Consider the following 26,277-nt stretch of genomic DNA (forward strand, 5'->3'; position numbering starts at 1 on the left):
TCCAGTTCCCTAATATTCTCTTCAGCTTTGCCTCATTTGCCATTTAACCCATTTCTTGAGGTTAAAAAAAACATCAATTATTATTATTTTAATTCTAGAAGTTATATTAGGTTCTTTAAAAAAATCCACCTAATCTTTTTCTTTTATCAGGTTTCCAATTCCTTCTTGTAGATCTTAAATAATTTAAACACACTTATTTTCTAGTTTCTAGCTGATATTTTAAAAACTGAAGTTCTTGGGGGAGGAGTGTCTAATCCTTTTGGGTTTCCGCTGATTGTCATTTATGGTGGGTTATTTCCTCATATGTTTAAGTATTTTCCTTTGTGAATTTCTTTTTACACTGGCAGATAGCATACACTTCAATTTGAAACATGTGAAGGCAGGCCCAAAGTCACAAACTCTTAGGGACTCTGTAGAGTTCCATCAAAGAGAGACATGCTTAATTCTCACTTTCTCGTGCTAGGGCAGAGTGGGGCGATGTCTACTGAAATCCAATAGGTTACTCTCTGAGAGTCCTGCTTTAGGTAAGGGTCTCACTTCTAACTCCCACCCTGGCCTAAGCTTTACTCCCACATGGTCATTAACACTTGGTTGTTACAGAACTGATAACCCTCTCCAGGGGGGCCCTAGCATCAGCTCTTGGGCTTGCCATTCTGGTTTAGGTTCCCTCTCTATCTTCTGCTACTGGGTATTTCCCTTTTTGGGGGTGGGGGGGGGAGGTGAACTCATTTGTACATTTAAAATTTCTATTTTTATTATAATTTAAACACATTTCTAGGTGTTTTGTACAGAAGAGTTTTAAGCTTATATAGATCTCCATGTATTGGAAGAAGGAATACCTAAATTTACTTTTAAAACATGACTTTTGACTCTAAGCCTAGTGGAATAATATAATTTACACATAATATCAAGGCTATTAAAAACATACCTAAAATCAGTTTATTCCTTTCCTGCATCTCTTTCTCATGTTAGGTTTACCAGCTTTGCTGTGCTGTCATTTAAAATGTATGTTTATAAAAGTATACTTGCAACTCCAGAAGGATTCAAGACGGAGTAACTCGGAATGGACTTGGCTTGTAGAGCCACAGAAATTCTTTCTAAGTTGGTTTATCTTGGAATCATAGAGTAAGTTTCACAGCTTAGACCTGTAAAACTGCTTCCAAAGAAGTGAAAAAAGTTTTCTATACATAACGGGTTGTGAAATAATAAAAACGCACACAAAACGCTGAAATGACTATCTTGCTTTCACACCTCTATGCCTGCTGAATTATTTCTCCCCCTAACCTCGCTCCTTACCCCTCCCCCCTTCATCCCTCAGTGCTACCAATTCAAGTTATAACAGCTACTCCTCAGGGGCACCGTTTTAGCCCATTTTCCCCCTCTTTCCCCTTTGACCCTCCTCCAATTAATTTGCCTGCCGTGTAAACCTTTGTGGTTTACTATTGTGTAACCTCGCTGTCTCTCTCGCCCTCCCACCCAGCCCCCTCCCCCACTAAATTCAGGGGAACTCCCGTTGCTGCAGTGCCACCGGCATTACTCATTCATCCCCATTCTGGCTTTCCCAGCGTTTATTAAGGGCTCTGGGCTCCTGCCTCTCTCACTCTCACTCTCCTCTGCTCAAACTCAGCTCACTGGAGAGGCTCTCGCTTGGTCCCTGCCTGCCAGCGGTGGGAAGTCACGGAAGAACTTTGTCTCTCTCCAGCAATGTATCTCTCTGCGATTCTAGTTTGTGTTCTCTGGTCTGCAGTGCACGCCGAGAACTCGGATGATTATGAGCTCATGTATGTGAACTTGGACAACGAAATAGACAATGGACTCCATCCCACTGAGGACCGTAAGTTCCTTTTAACTGTTTCTCTGCTAAGCCTAACTACACACCCACCTCTTTGGGTCTAAAAATCATACATATAGTTTCGAGCCAATGAAACGAGATAAAAGTTATAGTTTGTTTTGTAAAAGAGAGAAGCACTTTAGGAAAGGGGGAGGTTTCAGAAAGTTCTTTCTGTCAGATATATAATGGGTCGAACCGTATGAAATTGCCGAAATTTGCCTGTTTTGAGCTACATGAACGGTAATTTCACAGAGTTCAAATTAATATATACCTACATGAATGGTTTCTGTCATTCTCGAGATATTTACACGCTGTTTTTTTCCGAGGTGTCCTTAAAGGAAAGGGGAGTGCTGGGTAGGACCGTAACCTGGGACCACCGAGGGAGGTCATCTTTTTCCAAAGCACATCCAAGGAAGGCCTGGGCGGGTGGGTAATGCGTGTGTGTCTCCCGCGCTCTAGCCACGCCGTGCGACTGCCGTTCGGAGCACTCTGAGTGGGACAAGCTCTTCATCATGCTGGAGGACTCGCAGATGAGGGAGGGCATGCTGCTGCAGGCCACCGACGACATCCTCCGGCGCGAGCTGCGAAGGCTGCGGGAGGAGCTGGGCCGGCTTACCCACAGCCCGGAGAGGCCATGCGCACCCGCGGCCCCCGCGGAAGCCAGGCTTGCCCGGGTGCTGGACGAGCTGCTGCAGGAGAGCCGCGACGCGAGCCGCAGGCTGGCGCTCCTGGAGGGAGCTAAGGCGCAGCGCCCGGAGGAGGCGGGGCGCGCCCTGGGCGCCGTGCTCGAAGAGCTGCGGCAAACAAGAGCGGACCTCCGCGCGGTGCAGGGATGGGCGGCCCGGCGCTGGCTGCCGGCAGGTGAGGACGCAGGCCTAGTAGGGACACCTCTGCGGCTTTGTTCTGGGGGGCGCGCCACGGGAAGCCAAATCAGGCCGCCCTCCAGGGGAAGCTTTAACGGGAGAAACACACACACACACACACACACACACGCCTCTATTTCTCCATGCACAGTCACAGAGTCAGACACACCATGCAAGGCGGGGAAATTGGCTTAAAAAAGTATTCTCCAGTCCCACGGAACCCCCAAGATAGCTGAGGACATGACGATCATAGTCTTGAAATAGGCAAGGGCCCCTGACTGACACCTGATATGACCAGGCCTTGCAGGGGCTCTATGGGCCAGTTATAATGGTGACCTCTCTAGCCGTCCAGCTTCCCTCCGTTCGGGATTTCCACTTCTTCTAATTTTAGCCTGCCTCTCTCTTTAGGGGAGCTCTGGTTCTCCGCGCTATTTCAAGGCCCAGCCTAAAGTTCAGGGCCCACCCTGGGCTTGCCTCTCCTCCTTGCGGGTCTGAGCAAGGGACTTGAGGCCGAATCTGATCTCCTGAAGGATTAGTGGAGAGGCCCCAGCCTCCGGAGTCTGTGGAATTAGCTGGTGACTAGAGATCCCAGGGTGCGCGCTTTGGAATAAACCAGCCCCCGAGGGATCCAAAGTGGAACAGTCAGTGTAGGAGCCAATTGGTACCCCGACCCCACCCCAGGGATTTGGAGGATCAGGACCAAATAGGAGAGAGGTGGTTCAAACCAGATGCAACTTCTCCAAGTCCCATGGGATATTCCATGAATCTCCCATTCACATGGGTCCGAAATAATACATTTTAAAGATGGTTAAAAAAATAAAGATATTTGGAGCCAAATAACACTCCTTTGTAAGTCAAAATTTCTAAGACACAGTGATGTAACAATCATTTGTGGGTTATATTAGAAAATCAGTGTCCTAGGTAAGAAAATATGATTTGCACTTTTCCTGGGAATCTCAGAAACCAAAAACAATTGCAGTACTAGCCTTCCCTCTGTTCCCAGTAAAACTACTCTTATTGGGTGGAGGATGAGGAAGACTCATAAGCATGTCAGAGCATATTGCATTTAAAATTATAGAAACCATACTAGAATATTATTAGTCTTTCCTAAAAATTTGAGGACTGTTTATCAGTACTGAATATATTTTCTTAAATATTAAGTAGGGTTTGGGTGGGGTAGAATAAAATCACATATAAGATAAATCCTCAATGTAAGTGACCAGGAGACAAATTATAATTCTGTGGCTATGTTAATGAATGAAATTTCTTGTCTTTTGCAAGCCATGTAAAGTCATCGAACATATAATGTACCAGAAAAACAAGAATTACTTTAATTTTCATCTTCACCTCTGCATATTAGAACAGAAGAGGGATGTATTTCTAAATTCTAAAATGTTAATTTTTATTATATCCAATAATAGAATACATTTACCTACATGCTTTGATTTCTCCTCTCTTGGTTTCCTGCCAGCTTGGCTCCTAAGGGATTCCTAATTATTCTGTTGTTAGCCTCTTAAGAACCTGGTTTTCATTTTGTTTGGTCTTTGATAACATAATCAGAAAAACCTATTAGTCAAAAGCCATTTCATGAGAGAGTTTCTGACATTTTAAAGAGATACAAGAGTCTCAATCACTGGTCCCCTAAAGAAATCACAAAAAAACCTGCCAACATGCAGTTCAACTCCATGAACTCACATAGCCAGTGCCGCCTACAGGGGAAACGGGGTCTCTGAGAGGCAATCAAGGAATGCTTTGGAATGCAGTCCTGACTGCCTGGGCTTATTTAAACAGGAAATCAGTTAATTAGATTGCAGTGGGCACAGTCTTGAACACTATTTTACTGAAACTTGACAGAGAGTTTCTCAAATGCCCATGCATATGGTGATCTTTTGTTCCATGATCTTTGTTTGATTTATTTAACACAGCTAGGAGAAAAAAAATGCATCTACCAATTTCATTTGAAAAAGGAATGTCTCATAAAAATTAATTTAAAAAATCTTCAAAAATTCACATTATTCAGTGAAAAAGTTAATACCAAAGTGTGACAGGACCAATGTTGTGCTTTAGTATTATAGTTACTTTTATAGGTTTTTCTGAATGTCAGTAGTTTCTTTGACTATTTCTAGGTCCTCATTTGTTTAAATTTTTTTTTTTTTTTTTACGATGGCGCCCTTAGCCACTGGCAGGCATTTAACTTAGCTTACCACACTTCGCGTGGACACAGGGTTCCTGCAAGTTCTGTCTGTTCACCAGTTAGTCTTTCAATGCTCTGGGAGTTTGCTTTTCAAAGCTATCTTATGACAAATATACTTTAGGTTGTTATAAAGTGAATACCTGGTCTTTTATATATGATGTTAGCATAAAGCAGAGCTTATCTATTAAAGGTTTTAGCACATCGTTTTCTAGAGACTCCTAGAAGGTTTCACTTCAGCATCTCCAGCTCCCTGACTAGACATGTGACCTGGGGATGGACAGAGATGGGAGTTCACTGAACTTCCAACCCCCAAGTCTGAAAGTCTCCTTCTAAGTGCTCATTAGCAGAAATATGTTCTCCACCAGTCTCCTTGGAAGAATTCACTCTCCCTTAAGATTTTCTATTATTGCTTAAACAGTACTTATATGAGTAAGCATGAGGAAAAAGTAAGAGTTTTTAAGCATGAACTTGGCCTACACAGTTCTTGTGAGTGCTATGTACTTGTTGCTTGCAGACTTGCAGAATATTGGAAGGAGAACGGAAGGAAGAGTCTTTTATAGATAACAGTGAAGCCTGGAGAGCTTAGGGGGCTCATCAAAGCTGCACAGCTTACTAGTAGTATAACAAACTGAATTCTAGTTCTTCTAGCCAAATCCCGGGGATCTTCTACCATTAAGAGGCAATGCGGTGTGCAGGTTAAGGGTGTGGTCTCTGCAGAAAGCGTGCCCAAGTTCAAACCCCACTTTTACCACTTATCAGTTATGTAAGCATAGCCAAGTTACACAGTGCTCTAAGCCTCAGTTTTGTCATCCATCAAATGGGAATATTAAGACTATCACTTAGGGTTAATATGAGGATTAAAATGACATTCAAAGAGATAAGAACTTTATCTGGCACATAGTGAGTACCCAATAAGAGGTAGTCATCATTATTATACATTGTTGCCTTTCACAGGTAGTTTTCTACAAATTTTGCAAAGTTTACAAATATCTGAGATCATGTGGTATGTTAAACTGTATGCAGCAACAACATATCTGTCCTAGAGTTTTTGTTTAAAAATGCATATTGACAGTGGCAAAATGGGGTGAGCTAGGTCCACTGAATTTCACAGGTTTTTGTTCTAGGAGCTTGGTGAAGTCAAGGAGATCTCGGGAAACAAGTTTGGCTCTGAGTTCTTGGAAATTACAGCATCATTGTTTGAAATTAACACATAGTGATTCGACATTTTTAAAAAAAGCGGTGACAAAGAAAACAAGCTAATTGGGAGGGGAATCGTTATTAAAACGAGTTTCATTATTTTGTGGGTTTGGACAATTTGGCTTCTGCACACCTTCTCCTCCATTTAGACGCTTCATTGAATGAGACAATTGGCTTTCCTTATTCCCCTTTTCTTTCCTCTACAGAGATTACACTTGAGGCCCCTTAAGTCATATTGTGATACTGCATATAATTTTCAGTTGTAGTCATTAAAATGCCCATGCTAAAATACCTAAGTGCTGGAATCCTTTCTGAATGAAGTGATATTTTTCTCTCATATTCTTCTTTTCTTGCTACTCTAGGTTGTGAAACAGCAATTTTATTCCCAATGCGTTCCAAGAAGATTTTTGGAAGTGTGCATCCGGCAACACCGATGACGCTGGAGTCTTTTAGTGCCTGCATTTGGGTCAAAGCCACAGATGTATTAAACAAAACCATACTGTTTTCCTATGGCACCAAGAGGAATCCATATGAGATCCAGCTGTACCTCAGCTATCAGACCATAGTGCTCGCAGTGGGTGGAGAGGAGAACAAACTGGTGGCCGATACTGTAATTTCCCTGGGAAGGTGGACCCATCTGTGTAGCACCTGGGACTCAAAGAAAGGGCGCATGTTCTTGTGGGTAAACGGTGAGCTGGTGGCTACTGCTGTCGGGATAGCCACAGATCACATTGTTCCCGAAGGAGGAATTCTGCAGATTGGCCAAGAAAAGAATGGCTGCTGCGTGAGTGGTGGCTTTGACGAAACATTAGCCTTTTCTGGAAGACTCACAGGCTTCAATATCTGGGATCATGTTCTCAGCAATGAAGAGATCATAGAGGTGGGAGGGGCAGAGTCTTGTCACATCCGGGGAAATGTTGTTGGGTGGGGGGTCACAGAGATTCAGCCGCACGGAGGAGCTCAGTACATTTCATAAGGATTGTGAAACTCTACTTGAAGCCAAAGAAAGAAACTCACATTTTAAACATATGCCAGTTGGAATGGTCTAGAAACCTTAGTGCATATTAAGAACACTTGAGACTAATGAAGGAGAGAATTGAGATCAATATTTATCTTGGCAAAATACTGAATAAACAGTTGAGAGAAGACATCAGAGAAGGCTTTTGAGGATATTGTTACTAGATTTATGCCATGGTGCTTTCAGATTAATGCTGTGTCTTTGTCAGATAAACTCTCAAGTAATTCAAAAGGACTGTGTTGTTGAACAGAAGGAAAATTGTTTTACTTTTCTTTGGTTAATTTGGTTTTGGCCAGAGATGACTTTTACATTGGAAGGATAATAAAATTATATTTGTTGTCCATTGTTCTTTGTTACTGGCATGTACCTTATTATGAAAAAATGATGATGAGACATATTTATACTAGACTGTGACTTAACAAATACAAATGTAGTTTATGTGTTACAATCGAGTGTCACTTTTTTGAGAAGATAGTTATATAAGTTATATTGTAAAATGGTTTTGTATTAATTTTATTAAGACTATTTTTGTAAAGCTCTACTGTAAATAAAATATTTTATAAACCTAGCCCATGTCATGTAATTTATAAATTGAAAAGATTTTGGAGCAATTTCACACTTTTTTCATCTAAAGCGGGCAATTAGTTTTCAGACACTAGTCCATTATGTAAATAGCAAGAGTTAATATTATTAGGAACAAAGGATGAAGTTGTCTTAAGCTTTGGTTTTCATTAAATCAAAGAAGAACTATGGTCTTGGCTAAGTCAAGTTATCTCTCTGGGTTTAGTTTTTACAACTGAGAAATCCAGGAATTGAGGAAATAATGATCCCTAGGTCTCTTCCAATCTGATGATTCTAATGAGCATATACAACTTCCTGCCACGTGTAACACGGAAACAAAAAAACCTATGAAGTATCAGTTCCCCGGATACATATGATGCCTGAAAGAGATGGGCCGTTATTTGGGAGATCTAAGAATCTGGAAAAGAATCAACGATTCCTGCCCTCAAATCACATCCCATTCTCTTACTTACACACGAAGGAGAGGACAGTCAAGCCCTTGTCCCTGCAGGTGGGGAGGTAACTCTCTATCACAGTAGTGTTCGCCTCCTGTGGATGTTAGGCCAGGCTGATCACAAAGCTGCTTCTAAATATCAACGGGAAATATGGTGGAAACAGCGATGATGTGTCCATCTAAAGGTAGGGTCTGAACAACCACAGGTCATGTGCTGTTCACGTGGTTTGGAAAATAGGGCCAGGAGTAATTATCAAAGTACACTTTGTAACTAACTAGGGGGTTGTCCTTACACAAATTACTTAACTCCTCTGGGTCTTCTCAGGAAAAGGAGGGAGGCGGACACTTGGTACCCTTTAGCAATAAAGTTCCAGGAATCTAGGAATGTATAGCTTCATGGTATCAGTATAGCTTCATCCTACTTGTGAGACCCACCAAACCAGACTGAGAGCTCTCTAAAAAAATTGCAGTTTTGAGGGTATAGTCCAGTTTCATACTTTGGAGATCATGTAATTCAAGGTTGCAGGCACAGTGGCCATATGCAAATCCCTGTGTAGTATTGTCCATATGACTTGAATGCTTCACTGTAAGAAGACATACCAGCATCAGCCTTAATCATAAATTTAGGCATGCTTCAATTCCTTTCCACATTTCAGCATGAATTATGTCTGTTCAAGAGACCCAACATGATATAGGCCAAGATATATGCAAACACATATGATGACAGAGTTAAATGTAAGGGAACTTTACATTTTTTTATATGCGAATCATATATCGAGGGCAGACAAAAAACAAATAGAAAAAAATAAAGTAATTTGTGTGTTACAGAAGTAGACAATTCATTTGCTACAGCCAGTAAGTCTGGATAGGTATTCCAGGGACTCCTAATTGTTCCCTGATATCAATTTTCCCTCTTGTCCTAAGTAACTGAAGTCTGGTTTTAATGGCACATATAGCCACTCAGACTAAGTCTATATTTTACAGCATTAATTGCAACTTGGTGTGGCCATATTTCTAACTTCTGATTGAAGTTGAAACATTGAGTGTAATTGTCTTTTCCTTCTTCCTTCTGTTTGATTGGAATATGGTAAAGATGGAATCTCAGCAACCATCTTAGACCATGAAATCCAACGTAACAATATAGAACCAGCCTTGGTCTCCAATGGCATTAAGCTGCCTAGCCAGCCCTGAGCTGCCTGTTCCTGGATTGCTTTTACATGAGAGAAAAATCCCCTCTAGCTTCTGTAATGCACTATTGACTGACCACCTAATCTAATCCTGATTCAGTAGAGCAGTTTTTTTAAAATTAAAAAGACTATGCTAATAAATAAATAAATTAAAAAAAAAGACTATGCATTTTATGCTCTCCAAATGCTTATAGACTTCCTAGTCACTGCAGTATTATTTACAATAGCCAAGATTTGGAAGCAACTTTAGTGTATATTGAGGGACAAATTGATAAGGAAGAAGTGGCATATAGTCACAATGGAATATTACTCAACCATAAAAAAGAATGAAATCTTGCCTTATGTAACAACTTGCATGGACCTAGAGGATATCATGCTAAGTGAAATAAGTCAGACAGAGAAAGACAAATACCATATAATTTCACTTATATGTGGAATCTAAAAACCAAAACAGATGAAGAAACAAAACAAAACAGAAACAAACTCATAGATACAAAGAATAAACTAATGGTTGCCAGAGGGGAAGTAGGGGTGGGGCGATGGACAAAAAAAGGTGAAAAGAATTAAGTACAAACTTCCAGTTATAAAATTAGTCACCAAGATATAATGTACAGCACAGGGAATATAGTCAATAATATCCTAATAACTATGTATGGTGCCGGATGGGTACTAGACTTATCATGGTGATCACTTCATAAGGTATATAAATGTCTAATCACGATGTTGCATACTTGAAACTAACATAATATTGTATGTCAACTACAAATTTAAAAATTAAAAAAACCACATAGACTACACTTAGAAAATACATTTTACAAATTCTCAGGAAGTTGGTTATGTGACTTTTTTTTTATACTCATAGCATTTAATGAGTTTTAGAATACATAGTGACAGCAAAAGGAAAAAGTAAGAAATGTGTGAAACTGACATAAAATATCTAAAAAGAAATATTAATATGCTGGTTTAGTTTAGCACATTGGCAAATAGTTTCATTCACCAAAATGGTTATTAAGGGCATCACCGTATTATGGCCTAGTAAAATAATTGTGCAAAGTGATTCAAGTTATTAGGAGGAAAAGGTATATATAATAAACTGTACACTGGGGATGCCAAAAAATGTGTACAAGTGGACACTTTGGTCAAAGCATTAATGCTTTGCTCAAGCATTAGTTCACCATAAGCAGAAGTGTCTGGACGCTGATGGTAACTTGAGCACCTCTTGTAATTGCAGAAGTCAAACATGACTTGTATTCATCTTTTGTTATCGGTATACATTGAGTATTAAAAATTTTAATACAGTTTTCCTTTCTGAAAATGTGTATACATTTTTTTGGCACCCTCTGGTCCTGGTTTGCCTAAGATTGTTTTATCTTTAGCACTAAAAGTCCCATGTCCCAGGAAACCCTTCAGTTCCAGGCATATTGTGACAGTTTACCACTTTGTCACTCTAGTACATATGTACGTATATCAGTAGACCAACTTATTTTGCAGTGACAATACATGAACAAAACATATTTTCTTGGTCTATTACAGTATAAATTGGCTTTTAATTAAGTATTAATTCCTTTAAAATATATTCAGAACATTTGATTACTAAGTGTATATTTTAGAACTTTAGAGCTTGGTATTTACAATTAATTAACTTCAGTTTAACAAAGAATTAGATTTGCAAACAAGGAAGAAATTATAACTGAATCGTATTTCATCTTGTTAAATTTTGTATTAGAAAGCTCTTCTTTGAGAAGCTTAGAAGGCCGAATGTTTCCAGAACTATCTTTTAGTCACTTAAAAAATAGCACTCAAGCAGTTAAAAATCTTGGTCAAAATAATTGTATATGTTCACTTATATATTCCTGAATTCAGTGAACTTGAAAACTCAGATTGCTGACAATTGCATTCCTTTTTATAAATCTGGAGTATAAAAGAAAGCTTGCTGGGCTTGGTGGCAGAAATCCAGCATTCAAATCTTAGCACCATCACCTCCTAACTCTAAGAACTAAGCCTGCCAGCTAGTCTTTATGAGTCTCAAATTAGCTAAGAAATTAGGGATAACAGGACTTGCCTACTTTGCTGTACAGTTACTAAGAAAATGATATAAAAACAGAAAACATATCTAGAAGTGCTTTCTAAATTATAAAATAATATTTGAAATAAAAGAGTTACTTAAAAAATGTTTTCCCAAGTCATTCCCAGTGGGTTAAATAGAAAATAAGCAAACAAATAAAATATAAGCAAATAAACAAATATAAAGATTCCCTTTCCTCGTGGGCAAGTCATTCTCAGAGTTCAGCGCATGGATGCTCATATCTGAGCAGGTCTTGTACTACTTCACAGCAACATCTGCTGGTGGAGTCGAGAAGGTGCAAACTCTGCCAAGCACCTGACCCCAGACTTGGTTAACAACTCAAGAGGTCCTTTGCTGTTTCAGAATACGTCTCTATTTCTTAATCCACATTTGGGTTGGCTTTTTACAATATTAATTTAATATTTCCCTATGCATATGAATATTCTTTTTAAAAAAAAGTTTATTGGGGTGACAATGCTTAGTACAGTTACATAGATTTCAGGTATACAATTCTGTAACACCTCATCTATATATCACATTGTGTGTTTATCACCCAGAGGCAGTTCTCCTTCCATCACCATATATTTGATCCCTTTTACCCTCATCTACTACTCCCTTCCCCCTTTACCCTCTGGTAACCACTAAACTATTGTCTATGTCTATGAGTTTTTGTCTCTTTATTTGTTTGTCTTGTTCCTTTGTTGCTTTCAGTTTTATAGCCCACATTATCAGTGAAATCACATGGTTCTCAACTTCTTCTGTCTGACTTGTTTTGCTTAGCATTATAATCTTAAGATCCATCCATGTTGTTGCGAATATTTTTAATAAGAATGCTTGGTCCCCCGTTTCCTAGAATATTTGATCAATACATTATTTCCCAACAACCTGTAATACGGTGAACTTAAAACCTGTTCCTTTAAGAATAATTGTATCATGAATTTTTAATGGCTAAGTATCTCCAAGAGATTATGAAACTGCACAAATGGATATGGTTCTGCCTCTAGTATTTTAATATGGGCACATGACATGCGATACTCAATTAATGATGACAATGACAAAAACAATGAGACAGTAATGATGAAGATATTAAGAAGAATCATAGTAACCATGGTGAACTGTGATGTGGCATCATGCAAACTGTATCTGCTTTATCTATTTAAGCCTCACATCTGTCCTAGCTGATATATATTATTACTGCCATAATAAGGTGGTCAGTTTTCTACCTCCATTTCTTCTGAGACAGCTCACTAATCAGTGATTTGAATTTTATCTCACATTGAGAAAGAAATGAGGTGAATTTATCATAATTTACTAGACAGTCTTTTCTAGGTTATGGCCAATAAGTTAGAAAAGGAATTTGGACTCTTGCTGAGGCAATATTACATTTTCTTTCCAAAAACTTTCTATTTAAGTTTCAAATCATCTGAGGTCATTTTGTTACTAGTGCCAGAGGACCATGTAAAAGGGATATTGACAGAGAGACATAGTGTTTCCTTATTACGACCACTGACAGAAATGCAGAGGAAGGCACATCACTGCTTTAGTTCTGATAGCAGTGGTGGGCGTTGCATCACAGAATTTCAAATCAAAATTTGGACGGGGTTTCCCTACAAGCCCTCAAATAATCTCTTAGAGTTGGAGAGACCCTCATATTAGAGGTTTCCAATAATATCACCAGCTCCTTGGGTGAAAGATATGCTAACGCATGCTTCACTAAGTATGGGTTCTGTTTTTATATTCCAATACTGGACAGGTACTACTCACCATCTTCACATGGCCAAGATCAAATGTGGAGAATTACTCAGGACCATTGAGAAGGAACTCTCCCACTCTGAGAAGATGGTGATGTTACAAAATATGGAGTTATCTCTGATACGATTTAAACAGAAAACAAATTCATTACCCAAGTGACACCCTTGTCTTATTTTTTAATTCAAGGATAAGCATTCAATATTTCCCCATTAACACATTGCGTACAGCGGGGTTTAAATCCCTCGTGAAGAGTCTCGTGATCCGTACGCAACGTGTTAAGTGTGATTTCAGTTGTTGGTATTTTATAGACATCCTTTATTAGATTAAGGATGTTTCCTTCTATTCCTAGTCTGTTAAGATATTTTTTAAAAAATCATGAATAGACTTTGAAGTTTACAAAAGGAGAGACTTAAAATTTTGCCTTTCATATTTAGGTCTTCATTCCACATGAAATTAATCTATGCATGTTGTGATACTGACAGTTGTCCCAGAACCATTATTGAATAGTCTATCTTTACCCATTGTGAAGATTCCCCTGCCATGTATGCAATTTCTGTATATGCATGTATGTGTCTTTTGCCTGTTTATTCTATTCCATGGGCTATTTGCCTGTTCTTGCACCAGCACTACACCGTTTTAATTACAGATGCTCCTCGACTTACAATGGGGTTGTGTCCTGATAAACCCATTGTAAATTGAAAATATCCTTAAGTCGAAAATGAATTTAGTATATCTAACTTAACTGAACACCATTGCTTAGCCTAGCCTACCTAAGCGAGCTCAGAACACTTACATTAGACTGTAGTTGGACAATTATCTTGAGTTTCATCTCAAAAGTACTTGCCTTCCTTTTCTACCCACCAGAAACAGAAGACACATGGGCATTTTGCAGACATGATGGGATACAGAAACATGAACCCAATATTTAAACCCCCTGGCAACACAGTAGCCTGGAGAGTATCAGCTGTTTACCCCCACACTCCTGTGACTGACTGGGAGCTGCAGCTCGCTGCCACGGCCCAGCATCAGGAGAGTATCGTACTGGGTATAGCTGGCTGGGGAAAGATAGAAATTCAGTATTTGAAGTTCAGTTTCTAGTGAACGTGTACCACTTTCACACCATTGTAAAGTCGAAAAACCGTAAGATGAACCGTTATAACTCAGGCACTGTACTATGATTTTACAATGTCTTGATATCTGGTACGGAAGTTACTGCCTCTCCCTTCTCCCTAACAAATCCCATCTTCTCCTGAAGAAATTGTTTTGGTTATCTTTCCAGTGTATATTACTTGTGATTTTGAAATCAGCTTTTGTCTTTCATGGAAATCTTTCTGAGAATTTTATTAAAATTTCATTGCATTTATAGATTCATTTAGAGAAAAATCTGTGTTTGCTGCATCAAGTTTTCCTTATGCTTGAACATGGGTTACTGCTCTATTTGTTTATCTTTTAGTCAGTTACTTTCAATAAGGTTTTATTTTATTTTCAAAACTAACACACATCTTTTTCTCTAGGCATCTTTTATTTTGCTACTTTAATATTTGTAATTTTAAGTTATAAATTTAATTTATTATTATTGGTATATAGGAAAACACCTGGTTTCTATAAACTGATCTCACTTCCAGCAAATTTACTGAAATTTGTTTTATTATGTCCAAGATATGACTACTAAGTATTTTGATTTTCTTCTACAGGTAATCATATTATTTTTTAGAAATAATGATTATTTTGTTACTTCCTTTCTGATACTCATAATCAGAATTTATAGTGCTGTAGTAAATAGAAGTAGATTTAGTGGCATTTTTGTCTCATTCCTGACTCTAAAGAGTGCTTCTAATGTTTCACCACCACATATAAAGACCTTTTTTCATGAATGGATACTGAATTTTATGAGATGTTTTTACTGATCACATAATTGTTTTCCCCTTTAGTTTTTTACTGTGGGGACTTACATTTTGAGTATTAAGCCATCTTTGCATTCCTGGGATAAATTCAACTTAATCATTATGAATTTTATAAAATGTGGATAACAATAGTTTCTCCCTCATAAGATAATTGGGAGAATATATGAGTTAAAATACCAGCATCTGGTACAGAGAAAGTACTCAGCAAATGTTAACTATTATTTTCTTTAAGCATTGCTAGAGTCATTTTGTTGAAATTATTACTTATGATTTGTGTATCTATGTTTATAATTAATATGGGCTTATGTTTTCCTTTCTTATATTGTCCTTGGCTGGTGTTGATATCATGACTAAACTACCTTTTTAGAATTAGAGAATGTGCTTCTTGGTTTATTATTTTTAAAAGTTTAGATATGATTATATTATTCCTTGTATATTTGTCCTAATTTGTCTGTAAAACTGAATAGGACAGTTTTCACTTTTGCTATTTTTAGTGGGTTGATTTAAAAATCCTGATACAAATGTATTATTTCTATCTCCTTAGCTTTCAGTACAAATCAAGACAGTGCCCTGCTAATGCCTTCAATCATTTCTCCAAAAGGAAGAACCTTTCACAATTTCCTTCTCACTGGGAGAGCTCAGAAAATATAAAACATAGTAATAGAGTCTCAACGAGTTGAATAAAATGAATTTGTATTTACATTTAATGTAAAAGTAAACACTTTTACTCATATATAACCATGAATAATGAGAAGTAGCAAAAAAATGGCTTAGAACTATTGAAATATTTGCCTTCAGGGATAAATACATAAGCTTATTTGACAAAGCCTTGCATGACTGACTTATAAGCATAAAAGAGGCATTCGGTTTGGAATCAGGGACAGACGTGTATAACACAACTGAAAAAATATGATCAATAGAATAATATTGACCAAGTGTTAGGGGCAGTCATCATCGGTACATGACGAAGCTTGCATGGCCCCATCTGGCCTACTTTCTCATTAGTGCTTTAAATTGAAGTAGAGTGGTTCTTTCCACAAAATTTACAGATGACAAGAATCTCCGAAGAATTGTAGATACATTGAGATGGAAGCATCATTAGTCCAGTATCTTGGCATGTCAAAGCAATGGGCAGAATCTCTTAAGAAGGAAGTATAAAGAGATAAAGGTAGATACACAAGGCTGTAAACAGGCATGCGAGCCATGATAGATCAAACAGAGATAGAGACTGGATATGGCGTTTCTTTTGCTTAATTGGTATCCATGATGATATAAGCTGGAAGCTGCAGAGGCCCATACCATGGAGCCTGAGAATGAAACCAATCCACAGGAAGCAGAACTAAGTAATGAATTTTGGGGCCACCATTGACCTCTGAATCAAGCCATATGGGAAGTCTGATATACTTATGCACCTTCAAGGCCTGTGTTCCAATGAGGAATTCCGCCTCCTCCCCCTTCTTTTCCTCCCTTTCCTCCTCTTCCTCCTCCTCCTCTTTCTCTTTCTTCTTCTTCTTCATCATCTTTACCACCATCAAGGCATTTATACCTGGTGTTTCCGTTAGTTAAAATATTACTAACTGGTAAGATGGGGTAATAATAGGACTTCTGTTATAGAAATTGTGTGGGGATTAAACGACATAATCAGTATAAAGTACTTAATACAGTATTTGGTATAAAGAGAGTATGAAATAAATTTTAACCATTGTAGTTATTATTATTATTATTATTATTATAGTTATCATTGAATGGATGACCATTTGGTGGGGATTCAAGCATTGCCTAAGTAACTGCGCTAAATCATGTTAAATGTCGCAACCTAAGATTCTATACTTCTGTAATTCTAGTCTTGTAAAAAGTTAGATCAAATCAAATAACTGTAATACTTCAGTGTTTTCTGTAGAAATAGAAAAATGAGAGAATGAGGTTTAGGAGAATATAAGTCAAGTTCTAAAGGGGAGAAAACTTTAGGTAAAGAAAAAAGAAATCCCAATGATGGATCCTAAGGCTATTTGACAGGGGATATATGACAAAGATTTGCAGAGCAGAAAACTTAACTACTCAGAGACAGCAAAATCACTTCTGCTTTGAAGCTCAAAGTTTGATGTGCTCATGTGAGTGATTGTGGAGTTTTATAGACATGTCTGTCCTAAAAATCTAAATCATGAAATATGTAGTCCCAACCTTTTAGATAAAATTATCATTTATTTTATGGTAATTTTCATTGTGCCAGAACAAATAAACCAAATCATTTGTTTATTTCAAATGCTTGCAGTGAATTGAGAAAGTGTATTTTGCATTTCAAAAGATTTCTTTGTCATTGAAAGTGCATTTCAAAAAAACAAAAAAACAACCATCCCCCCACCCCAAATACATGACCTAAGCTCTTGGCAGCTGCAAAGAGACAATTCATTTTTTTCCCCCATAAATAAGTTACTTGTGAGTCTAACTATCATGGATTTAAAATGTGTGGTGGGTATAACTCTTTGTAATTCCCATAAAATCTGTTCCAAATATATAGCCAAGGTGGTGAGAACAACATAATTGCTTTTCTGGGCTTTTAGTAAATTTAATATCATGTATGAAATGAAATTAGCAATTCAATCCTGTAGCCAAAGAGAATGAGAAATGAATGATACTGACTAGTAACATCAATGACAAATCTTTAGAGGGGAGCCTCTGGCAGACCACTGGGGTGCCTGCTCAGACGTCTGGGCGTTGGGGGTGGTGGTGCTAAGAACTCTTCTTGGGAATGTTTGGTACAATAAACAAAACCTTAGTCCTTGGCAGGCCATAAGCATTTTGAGAACTGGAGGACTAATTTGTGGCTAGCCCAACTCTTGGATCAATAGTGGAACCCAGGGAAGAGAGAGTTTTAAATAAAACAGAAACACCTATGTGACCACAAACTCGGTAACACAGTTTGGTACCGGGAGCCAAACAGCTCTGCCCTGGGCCTGTCTACCAACGTGTAACCCCGAGGAGAAAGGCAGGCATTGTCCTTGACCCTGCCACAGGTTGCCACTAGGAATTAGTGGACCCAGGACAGATGGCTCCTGGAGCTTCAAGTGGAGCAGCACAGAAGGACAGACAGGCAGGGCAGTGTGGAATGGAGTGTGCTCCTGGGATCTCGATGGTAGCAGCCACAGAGTTTGCTGGGCTCAGGGTGGTGGAAGGAGACACCACCACAGCGTGCCATGCCAGGAAGCATGGAGAGAAAAGCAGCACAGGCTTGTGGACCCTCAGGATTAGAGCACATACAGGACTCCCTTGGGGTCTCTAAGAAATACTTTGACTAAGAGCACTTTACAGGCGGTTGATGCTCAACTTGAGCACGTGGGGAGGAGGTGTCAGTAAAATGAAGGCGAAGATACTCATGGACCTTATACATTGTTGTTAATGAGAACTGGGACAATTGGGTACATATCAAATAATACCATATATTCTTCTCTGATCCCAAATCCCAAAGCATGGTTTCTGACAGATTTAAAACCACAGGAAAAAACCCAAGACAAGGGGGATATTTTGATGGACTAACTTGATCTCTTTCATTCAAACATGAAACAATAGAGGTGTCCTGATTTGAATTTTTTTTTTTTTAAATTTATTGGGGTGACAATTGTTAGTAAAATTACATAGATTTCAGGTGTACAATTCTGTATTACATCATCCATAAATCCCATTATGTGTTCACCCCCCAGAGTCAGTTCTCCTTCCATCACCATATATTTGATCCCCCTTACCCTCATCTCCCACCCCCCACCCCGCACCCCCCTTACCCTCTGGTAACCACTAAACTATTGTCTGTGTCTATGAGTTTCTGTTTCTCATTTGTTTGTCTTGTTCTTTTGTTGTTTTTGGTTTATATACCACATATCAGTGAAATCATATGGTTCTCTGCTTTTTCTGTCTGACTTATTTCGCTCAGCATTACACTCTCAAGATCCATCCATGTTGTCACAAATGTTCTTATATCATCTTTTCTTACCACCGAATAGTATCCCATTGTGTATATATACCACAACTTCTTTATCCATTCATCTATCGAAGAACATTGTGGTTGTTTCCATGTCTTGGCCACCGTAAACAAAGCTGCAATGAACATTGGAGCACACGTGTCTTTATGTATAAATGTTTTCAGATTTTTTGGGTAGATACCCAGGAGAGGGATTGCTGGGTCATATCGTAATTCTATTCTTAATTTTTTGAGGAACCTCCACATTGCTTTCCATAACGGCTGCACCAGTCTGCATTCCCACCAACAGTGTATGAGGGTTCCTTTTTCTCCACAGCCTCTCCAACACTTGCTACTATTTGTCTTGTTGATGATAGCCATTCTAACTGGGGTGAGGTGATATCTCATTGTGGTTTTTATTTGCATTTCTCTGATGATTAGTGATGTTGAGCATTTTTTCATATGTCTATTTGCCATTTGTATATCCTTTTTGGAGAAATGTCTCTTCAGGTCCTCTGCCCATTTTTCAATTGGTTTGTTCATTTTTTTTTTATTGTTGAGTTGTATGAGTTCCTTGTATATTTTGGATATTAGCCCCTTATCGGAGGCACTGTTTGCAAATACCTTCTCCCATTCAGTTGGTTGCCTCTTTATTTTGTCGATGGTTTCTTTTGCTGTGCAGAAGCTTTTAAGTTTCATATAGTCCCATTCATTTATTTCAGCTTTTACTTCCATTGCCTTTGGAGTCAAATTCATAAAATGCTCTTTGAACCCAAGGTCCATAAGTTTAGTACCTATGTTTTCTTCTATGCAGTTTATTGTGTCAGGTCTTATGCTTAAGTCTTTGATCCATTTTGAATTAATTTTGGTACATGGTGACAGATAGCAGTCCAGTTTCATTCTTTTGCACGTGGTTATCCATTTCTCCCAGCACCACTTATTGAAGAGGCTGTCTTTTCTTCATTGTATGTTTTTTGCTTCTTTGTCAAAAATTATCTGTCCATATTTATGTGGTTTTATTTCCGGGTTCTCAATTCTATTCCATTGGTCTATGTGTCTGTTTTTCTGCCGATACCATGCTGTTTTGATGGTAGTACCAGTAGCCATGTAGTACAAGCCAAAGTCAGGGAGTGTGACACCTCCAGTATTCTTCTTTTTTCTTAAGATTGCTTTGGCTATTCGGGGTCTTTTGTGGTTCCAAACAAATCTGATGATTTTTTGTTCTATTTCTTTAAAAAATGCCATTGGGATTTTGATGGGGATTGCATTAAATCTGTATATTGCTTTGGGTAATATGGCCATTTTAACTATGTTGATTCTTCCAATCCATGAGCACGGAATGTCTTTCCATTTCTTTGTGTCTTCAATTTCTTTCAAAAATGTCTTATAGTTTTCAGCATATAGGTCCTTCACATCCTTGGTTAAGTTTATTCCTAGGTATTTTATTCTTTTTGCTGCAATTGCAAAAGGAATTGTTTTTTGTATTTCTTTTTCTGAGATTTCATTGTTAGAATATAGGAATGCAATGGACTTTTGTACGTTGATTTTGTAGCCAGCAACTTTACTGTATTCGTTGATTGTTTCTAATAGCTTTTTGGTGGAGTCTTTAGGATTTTCTATATATAGCATCATGTCATCTGCAAAGAGTGATAATTTAACTTCTTCATTCCCAATTTAGATGCCTTTTATTTCTTTCTCTTGCCTGATTGCTCTGGCAAGGACTTCCAACACTATTTTGAAAAGCAGAGGTGATAGGGGACATCCCTGTCGTGTTCCTGAACGTAGAGCAAAGGGCTTCAGTTTTTCACCATTAATTATGAGATTAGCAGAGGGCTTGTCATATATGGCCTTTATTATGTTAAGGTATTTTCCTTCTATACCTATTTTATTAAGTGTTTTAATCATAAAAGGATGTTGTATCTTGTCAAATGCTTTTTCTGCATCAATTGATATAATCATATGATTTTTGTCCTTTATTTTGTTTATGTGATGTATCACATTGATGGATTTGCGGATGTTGAACCATCCTTGTGCCCCGGGATGAACCCCACTTGGTCGTGATGAATAATCTTTTTAATGCATTGTTGTATTCGATTACCTAGAATTTTGTTTAGGATTTTTGAATCTGTATTCATTGGAGATATTGGTCTGCAGTTTTCTTTTTTTGTGTTGTCCTTACCAGGTTTTGGTATCAGGGTAATGGTGGCCTCATAAAATGAGTTAGGGAGTACTGTCTCTTCTTCAATTTTTTGGAAGAGTTTGAGCAGGATTGGTATTAGATCCTCTTTGAAGGTTTGGTAGAATTCACTAGTGAAGCCATCTGGTCCAGGACTTTTGCTTTTGGGAAGGTTTTGGATGACTGATTCAATTTCGTTACTGGTAATCGGTCTGTTTAGATTTTCCAGTTCTTCATGGTTCAGCCTTGGAAAGCTATATGTTTCTAAGAACTTGTCCATTTCTTCTAGGTTATTGAATTTGGTGGCATATAGTCCTTCATAGTATTTTTGGATGATCCTTTGTATTTCTGTGGTGTCCGTGATAACTTCCCCTTTTTCATTTCTGATTTTGTTAATTAGTGTCTTCTCTCTTTTTATCTTAGTGAGTCTAGCCAAGGGTTTGTCAATTTTCTTAATCTTTTCAAAGAATCAGCTCTTTGTCACATTAATTTTTTCTATTGTCTTTTTGTTCTCTATTTCATTTAGTTCTGCTCTGATTTTTGTTATTTCCTTTTTTCTGCTGACCTTGGGTTTCACTTGTTCTTCTTTTTCTAGTTCTTTAAGGTGTAACATGAGGTTATTTATTTGAGATTTTTCTTGTTTCTTGAGATAGGCCTGTAATGATATAAATTTCCCTCTTAAAACTGCTTTCGCTGCATCCCAAAAATTTTGGTAGGGTGTATTTTCATTGTCATTTGTTTCTATGTATCTTTTGATCTCTCCTCTAATTTCTTCTTTGACCCAGTCGTTCTTTAAAAGTATGTTGTTTAATCTCCATGTATTTGTGTTTTTGCCTGCTTTCCTCCATCTGGTCAACTCTACTATCTAAACTGGTTATTTCATTCTTAATTTCTTCTATTGAGTTCTTAATCTCCAGAAATTCTATTTGGTTCTTTTTTAAAATTTTAATCTCTTTCATAAAATGCTCATGATGTTCTTTGATTGTGTTTCTGAGTTCATTAAACTGCCTTTCTGTGTTTTCTTGCATCTCGTTGAGTTTTTTCAGAACTACAATCTTGAATTCTTTGTCATTTAAGTCACATATTTCCATATTTTTAAGTTCCTTTTCTGGAGACTTTTCACTTTCTTTCTGAGCTGTCTTGTTGCCTTGGTTATTCATGGCAATTACTGATTTATTATTTCTCTTCCTAGACATCTACAGGAGTGGCTTCTGCAACAGGTTGATAGGAAGAGGTCTTTCTTTTGTTTTCCAGTACTTGTAGGTAGAATGTTTTATTTTCTCTCTGACTGCAGCCTTTTTTCTCTCTCACACGGTAGTGCTATGTTTTCTCTGCACTATCCCAGCTTCTCACACAATGGGGGGATTCTCTGGGAGACGGGCTTCTCCTTTGTTAATAGTTCGCCTGGGTCACAGGGTGCAGTGTCCGTGTGGGTATGCAGAGAGCTTTTGAAGTTCCAAAGCTCTTCCTGCACCAGATTCAGAGCCTGTGTGTTTCAGCAGTTCTTTTTACTCCTGCAGGGATCCGCCCAGATAGGTGGGGCCAGGGGCGGGGTGAGTTGTGAGAGGTGGCCCAGAGCAATGGCAGTGACCACCACCACAGCCGGTCCTGCTTCCACAGCTCCCTCCCCTTTGCCGGAACTAGTTGGGCTGCGAATCTGTGTCTGCGGTCCACAGTTCTCAGAACAGCAAATATTCTGTTCTTTTGATCTGACACTGCTACTGTTCCACTTCTAGCACCGGGCAGGTGGGGGCGGGGCGAGCTCTGGGAGGGGAGGGAGGGGGCGGCTAGTCTCAGTGCCTAAGGCTTCCGTTCTCTGCTCGGCAGTGAGGGCTTAAACCGCCGTTTTCAGCCTTCTTCCCTCAGTCTTTTCTCCGAGGTCTCTGCAGTGAGGGTTGGGTTCAGCCGTGTTACATGCTGCCCCCTCAGCCCTGTGGGCCATAAGCGGAGCCCTAGCAGCCCGAGTTCTTCCCGCTCCTGCAGCTGCGGTAGTTCCGGGAAGCAGCGAGCTCGGAGCACTGAGCTACGTCTGTGTCCTGTGCCTGCGTGGCTCCGTCTCCGCACTTCTCCCTTTCCTAGTCCCGCTCACGGGATTTGCCCACCTTTTGGTGAATTCAGTAGTGGGCCTCTTCGTCTTGTCTGTCTGCTGTGCAGGGAGTCCTTTGTGGAGTTATTGTTGTTTGATTAGTTGTAAATTCCCGGGGAGCTTTACAGAGGCTCACCTCACACCGCCATTTTGATGACGTCCTCTGATTTGGGTTTTTATAATAGTATCTAACACAATTATAAATCAGTCCCCAATCATGTTCTCATTTAAGAAGTCTTTACACATTTCTGACATATTTTATCTAACATTTCTTGCTTCTGGAAACCAAGGGAAGATGAAATTTTTCATCTGCCACTGAGAGCAGTGGAATATGTTCCACTCAGTAGAGACAGATAGGTTCTCTACAGCCAGTAGTCAGACAAGGTGACCAGAAGCATGGAAAACACAATTCTCCAAACTGAGAGATGTGGAATTGGAAGGAAGCTTACCACTCATCTAATGAGTCCAAATCATTCATCTGCCTGGTGAAGAGACACAGACTCAGCCAGCCCAGGTAACCTTACCCATGTTTACAAGTCATTTAGTGGCAAAGGAGAGAGTCTAACATATCTCTCCATACTCTAGGTCTCACTTCCCACATACCACTACTACTTCATGACAACACTTTTAAACAACTCCTGATGCACGTCCCCAAGCACAGCCTTCACACCGTACCTTGGATGATGCTCTTTACGATAACCTCCGTGTGATCAGCCAGGAGATCTGCCTTGGTGATTGCAGCCAGTGACAGGTAGTTGGACATATTCCTGCACAGTTCCTTGTTGCCTCTGTGGAGGAATTTCACTGCAATGGGGATGGCTAATGACATCACAGGGGGCCGGTCGTAATTCTGAGGAGATGTAAGAAAACAACAGATAATAAGTGGCTCATTACTTATTCATCCAACAAATGTTTCTTGAGCTAAGCTTCCAAAGTGCAGACGTGAAAATACAGGCTTCACCTTGTTTTCATGGTATTTGGGAACTCTGAAAACTCTTGTTCTTATTAGGGAGACTTAAAGGCAAACAAGCTGTGAATAGCACAGGCCAGGAGGGCCATGAAAGGAAAGTGCGCGGTGCTAATGGAGCAAAGAAGGAGCACCTAACCCATCAGGGGGTAGGGTGGGGAGGATGTATCAAGAAAGACTTCATGAAGGAAGTGATGTCTTAGCTGAGACCTAGTGGAGGAACAAGAGATGGATGGGTGATGGTGAGAAAAAAAGTGGGCAGAAGGAAAAGAACATATGGAGGCACGGAGGTGAGAGAGAGAGAGCTTGTGCATTGGGGAACTGTAAATCATTCAGTATAGTTGGAGTGTGTTGCATGTGGAAAAATTAGGGTGGGAGGTGAGAGAAGGGTCTGGAGAAGTAAACAGGGGTATGGTTTTGAAAGGTCTGGCATGCCGTGCTAAGGAGTTTGGAATTGACTTAAGGGTCATTTTGACTCCGGGAGTTATTGATGAGACGAATAACTCATCAGATTTATACTTAAGAAAAGAACCCAAGGACTGTTGAACAAGCTGCTTTCCGACTGTATCTTAAAAACTAAAGCTTCAGCTAATGAAATTCAGAAGAAAAAAAAAAATGAATGAGCGTAATACTAAAAACTAAAGGAATTCTGGACCCGAAAGTAATTTTCTTTCTGACTGAACATCAATCTATAGCATATAAAATAATGCTATTAACATTTGATTACCCAATTAGGGAATACTATTTGGGAAATACAACTTGTTTTCTTAAAAGTGAATGGTGTCTCTTCCCTACCATCAACCATTCTGACCATTAAGCCCACTCCTTACACTATCTCTAAAGCAAAAGTTGAACAGAGCACATGTGTTTGGGGATTTGACTTTATGTTATTATATTAGAAATACAAAGTGGTTGTTTTTCTCTAACTGTTCACGTGAAAAGTGCTTATATCTTTCCACCATGGATTATCCTCTCTGGTACCTCCCACAACTCTAGGTTTATGATAGGTGTTCAGTAAACATTTGTCAAATTGAATAACTAATAAAAATGTAAATCTGTTGTTATAGTTGTCATTGGGAACATAACATGGTGATAAAGGAGGAGGGACATGTGGGACCTTGCTCACTTCAGTCCCTCTTGCTGACACCACCCACTGCCAGCAATAGTGGGCCCAATGCACCAGCGCCACTGATTTTTAGGCAGGTGAGTTGTGACACTCCTTAGCAGATTCCAACTTCCATAGTCACCAACTCAGGTTATCCTAATGAAGACATTAATACCTTTGGCTTCAAGGGTGGTCAAATGACTCAGACATTTACCAGAGAATCAAATTTCCCCAGTCCAAATTATAGATTCAGGATGGGCAAGTCACCCAATTATAATCAAGAAACCATTCAAAGACTCTGTGAAAGAGATTCTGTTTTCTGATGGATTCAAAGTGTTGAGAATGGAAGATTAAGTAGCTGCTGCCATCTTGTGACCTCCAGAAGGAGAGACTCTGTTTGATAGTCAAGGCGATATGTGTCTCTCTGAGAGACAAGTTGAGAAAAACCAGGTCCTGGAGACATCATCTGAGCCTCAAGCATTAGGCTGTGCCTTAGACCAGTTCTATCCCTAAATTTCTTTAAGTGAGCCAGTTAAGTCTCTTGTGCTTAAGCCTTTTTTCCCCCTCCCATCCCCCTAGAAGCAAAAATAGACCTGATAAGATCTTAATTCATTCCTGTAGTTCTACCTGTTTTCCAGACTCAAGGGTTAATCTGATTTCTGAGCAGAGAAAACAAGTATTCAACAACCTAACCTGATATCTCACCATTATGCTTCGTAAGTCAGCCATGTTGAGAGCTCTGACCCTATTCCTTGGTGACAAATCGTGTTTATATAGCATTTCCATTCACTAGGTTTCTGCTCTATCTTCTTAGAGTTCCTGACAAGATCTAACTATCAAGACGATGGTCTGCAGCCTTACTTCTCTGACACCAGGCTTTACCTTTATCTAGTGCAGGGGTGTCCAAACTGCGGCCCCGGGGCCAACTGCGGCCCGGAATTCTTTGTTAATTAGCCTGCAGCAAA

At 39.1% G+C, this 26,277-nt stretch overlaps 2 protein-coding genes across 7 annotated transcripts in view; one reads left to right on the forward strand and one right to left on the reverse strand.

The window, feature by feature from the left end:
* The window catches only part of VEPH1 (ventricular zone expressed PH domain containing 1), a 208,538-nt gene that overhangs the window by 151,183 nt on the left and 31,078 nt on the right, over positions 1-26,277 (reverse strand). For 5 of the 6 annotated variants that reach the window (XM_088793803.1, XM_074326922.2, XM_019732040.3 and 2 more), the window contains exon 4: positions 23,916-24,090. In XM_088793803.1, the coding sequence (XP_088649929.1) occupies positions 23,916-24,090 (175 nt within the window). Of the gene's footprint in view, positions 1-2,106; positions 2,237-23,915; positions 24,091-26,277 lie in introns of those variants that run through there. The other variant, XM_088793806.1, reaches the window with a different exon arrangement.
* Positions 1,310-7,665, forward strand: PTX3 (pentraxin 3). The gene is made up of 3 exons (XM_019732045.3): positions 1,310-1,834; positions 2,291-2,692; positions 6,448-7,665. Exons 1-3 carry the CDS (start codon positions 1,705-1,707, stop codon positions 7,059-7,061), a joined length of 1,146 nt encoding a protein of 381 aa, XP_019587604.2. The 5' UTR covers positions 1,310-1,704; the 3' UTR covers positions 7,062-7,665.

This window comes from Rhinolophus sinicus, chromosome 17 (genome assembly GCF_057876585.1).
Source record: "Rhinolophus sinicus isolate RSI-liver-muscle chromosome 17, RSI-T2T, whole genome shotgun sequence".
NCBI classification, from domain to species: Eukaryota; Metazoa; Chordata; class Mammalia; order Chiroptera; family Rhinolophidae; genus Rhinolophus; species Rhinolophus sinicus.

Bases quoted from the DNA above. Each gene is read 5' to 3' on its own strand.
- PTX3 (XM_019732045.3), top strand. From the start codon at position 1,705: ATGTATCTCTCTGCGATTCTAGTTTGTGTTCTCTGGTCTGCAGTGCAC. The intron at 1,835-2,290 runs GTAAGTTCCTTT...CCCGCGCTCTAG, and splicing joins ACTCCATCCCACTGAGGACC to CCACGCCGTGCGACTGCCGT. The intron at 2,693-6,447 runs GTGAGGACGCAG...TTGCTACTCTAG, and splicing joins CCGGCGCTGGCTGCCGGCAG to GTTGTGAAACAGCAATTTTA.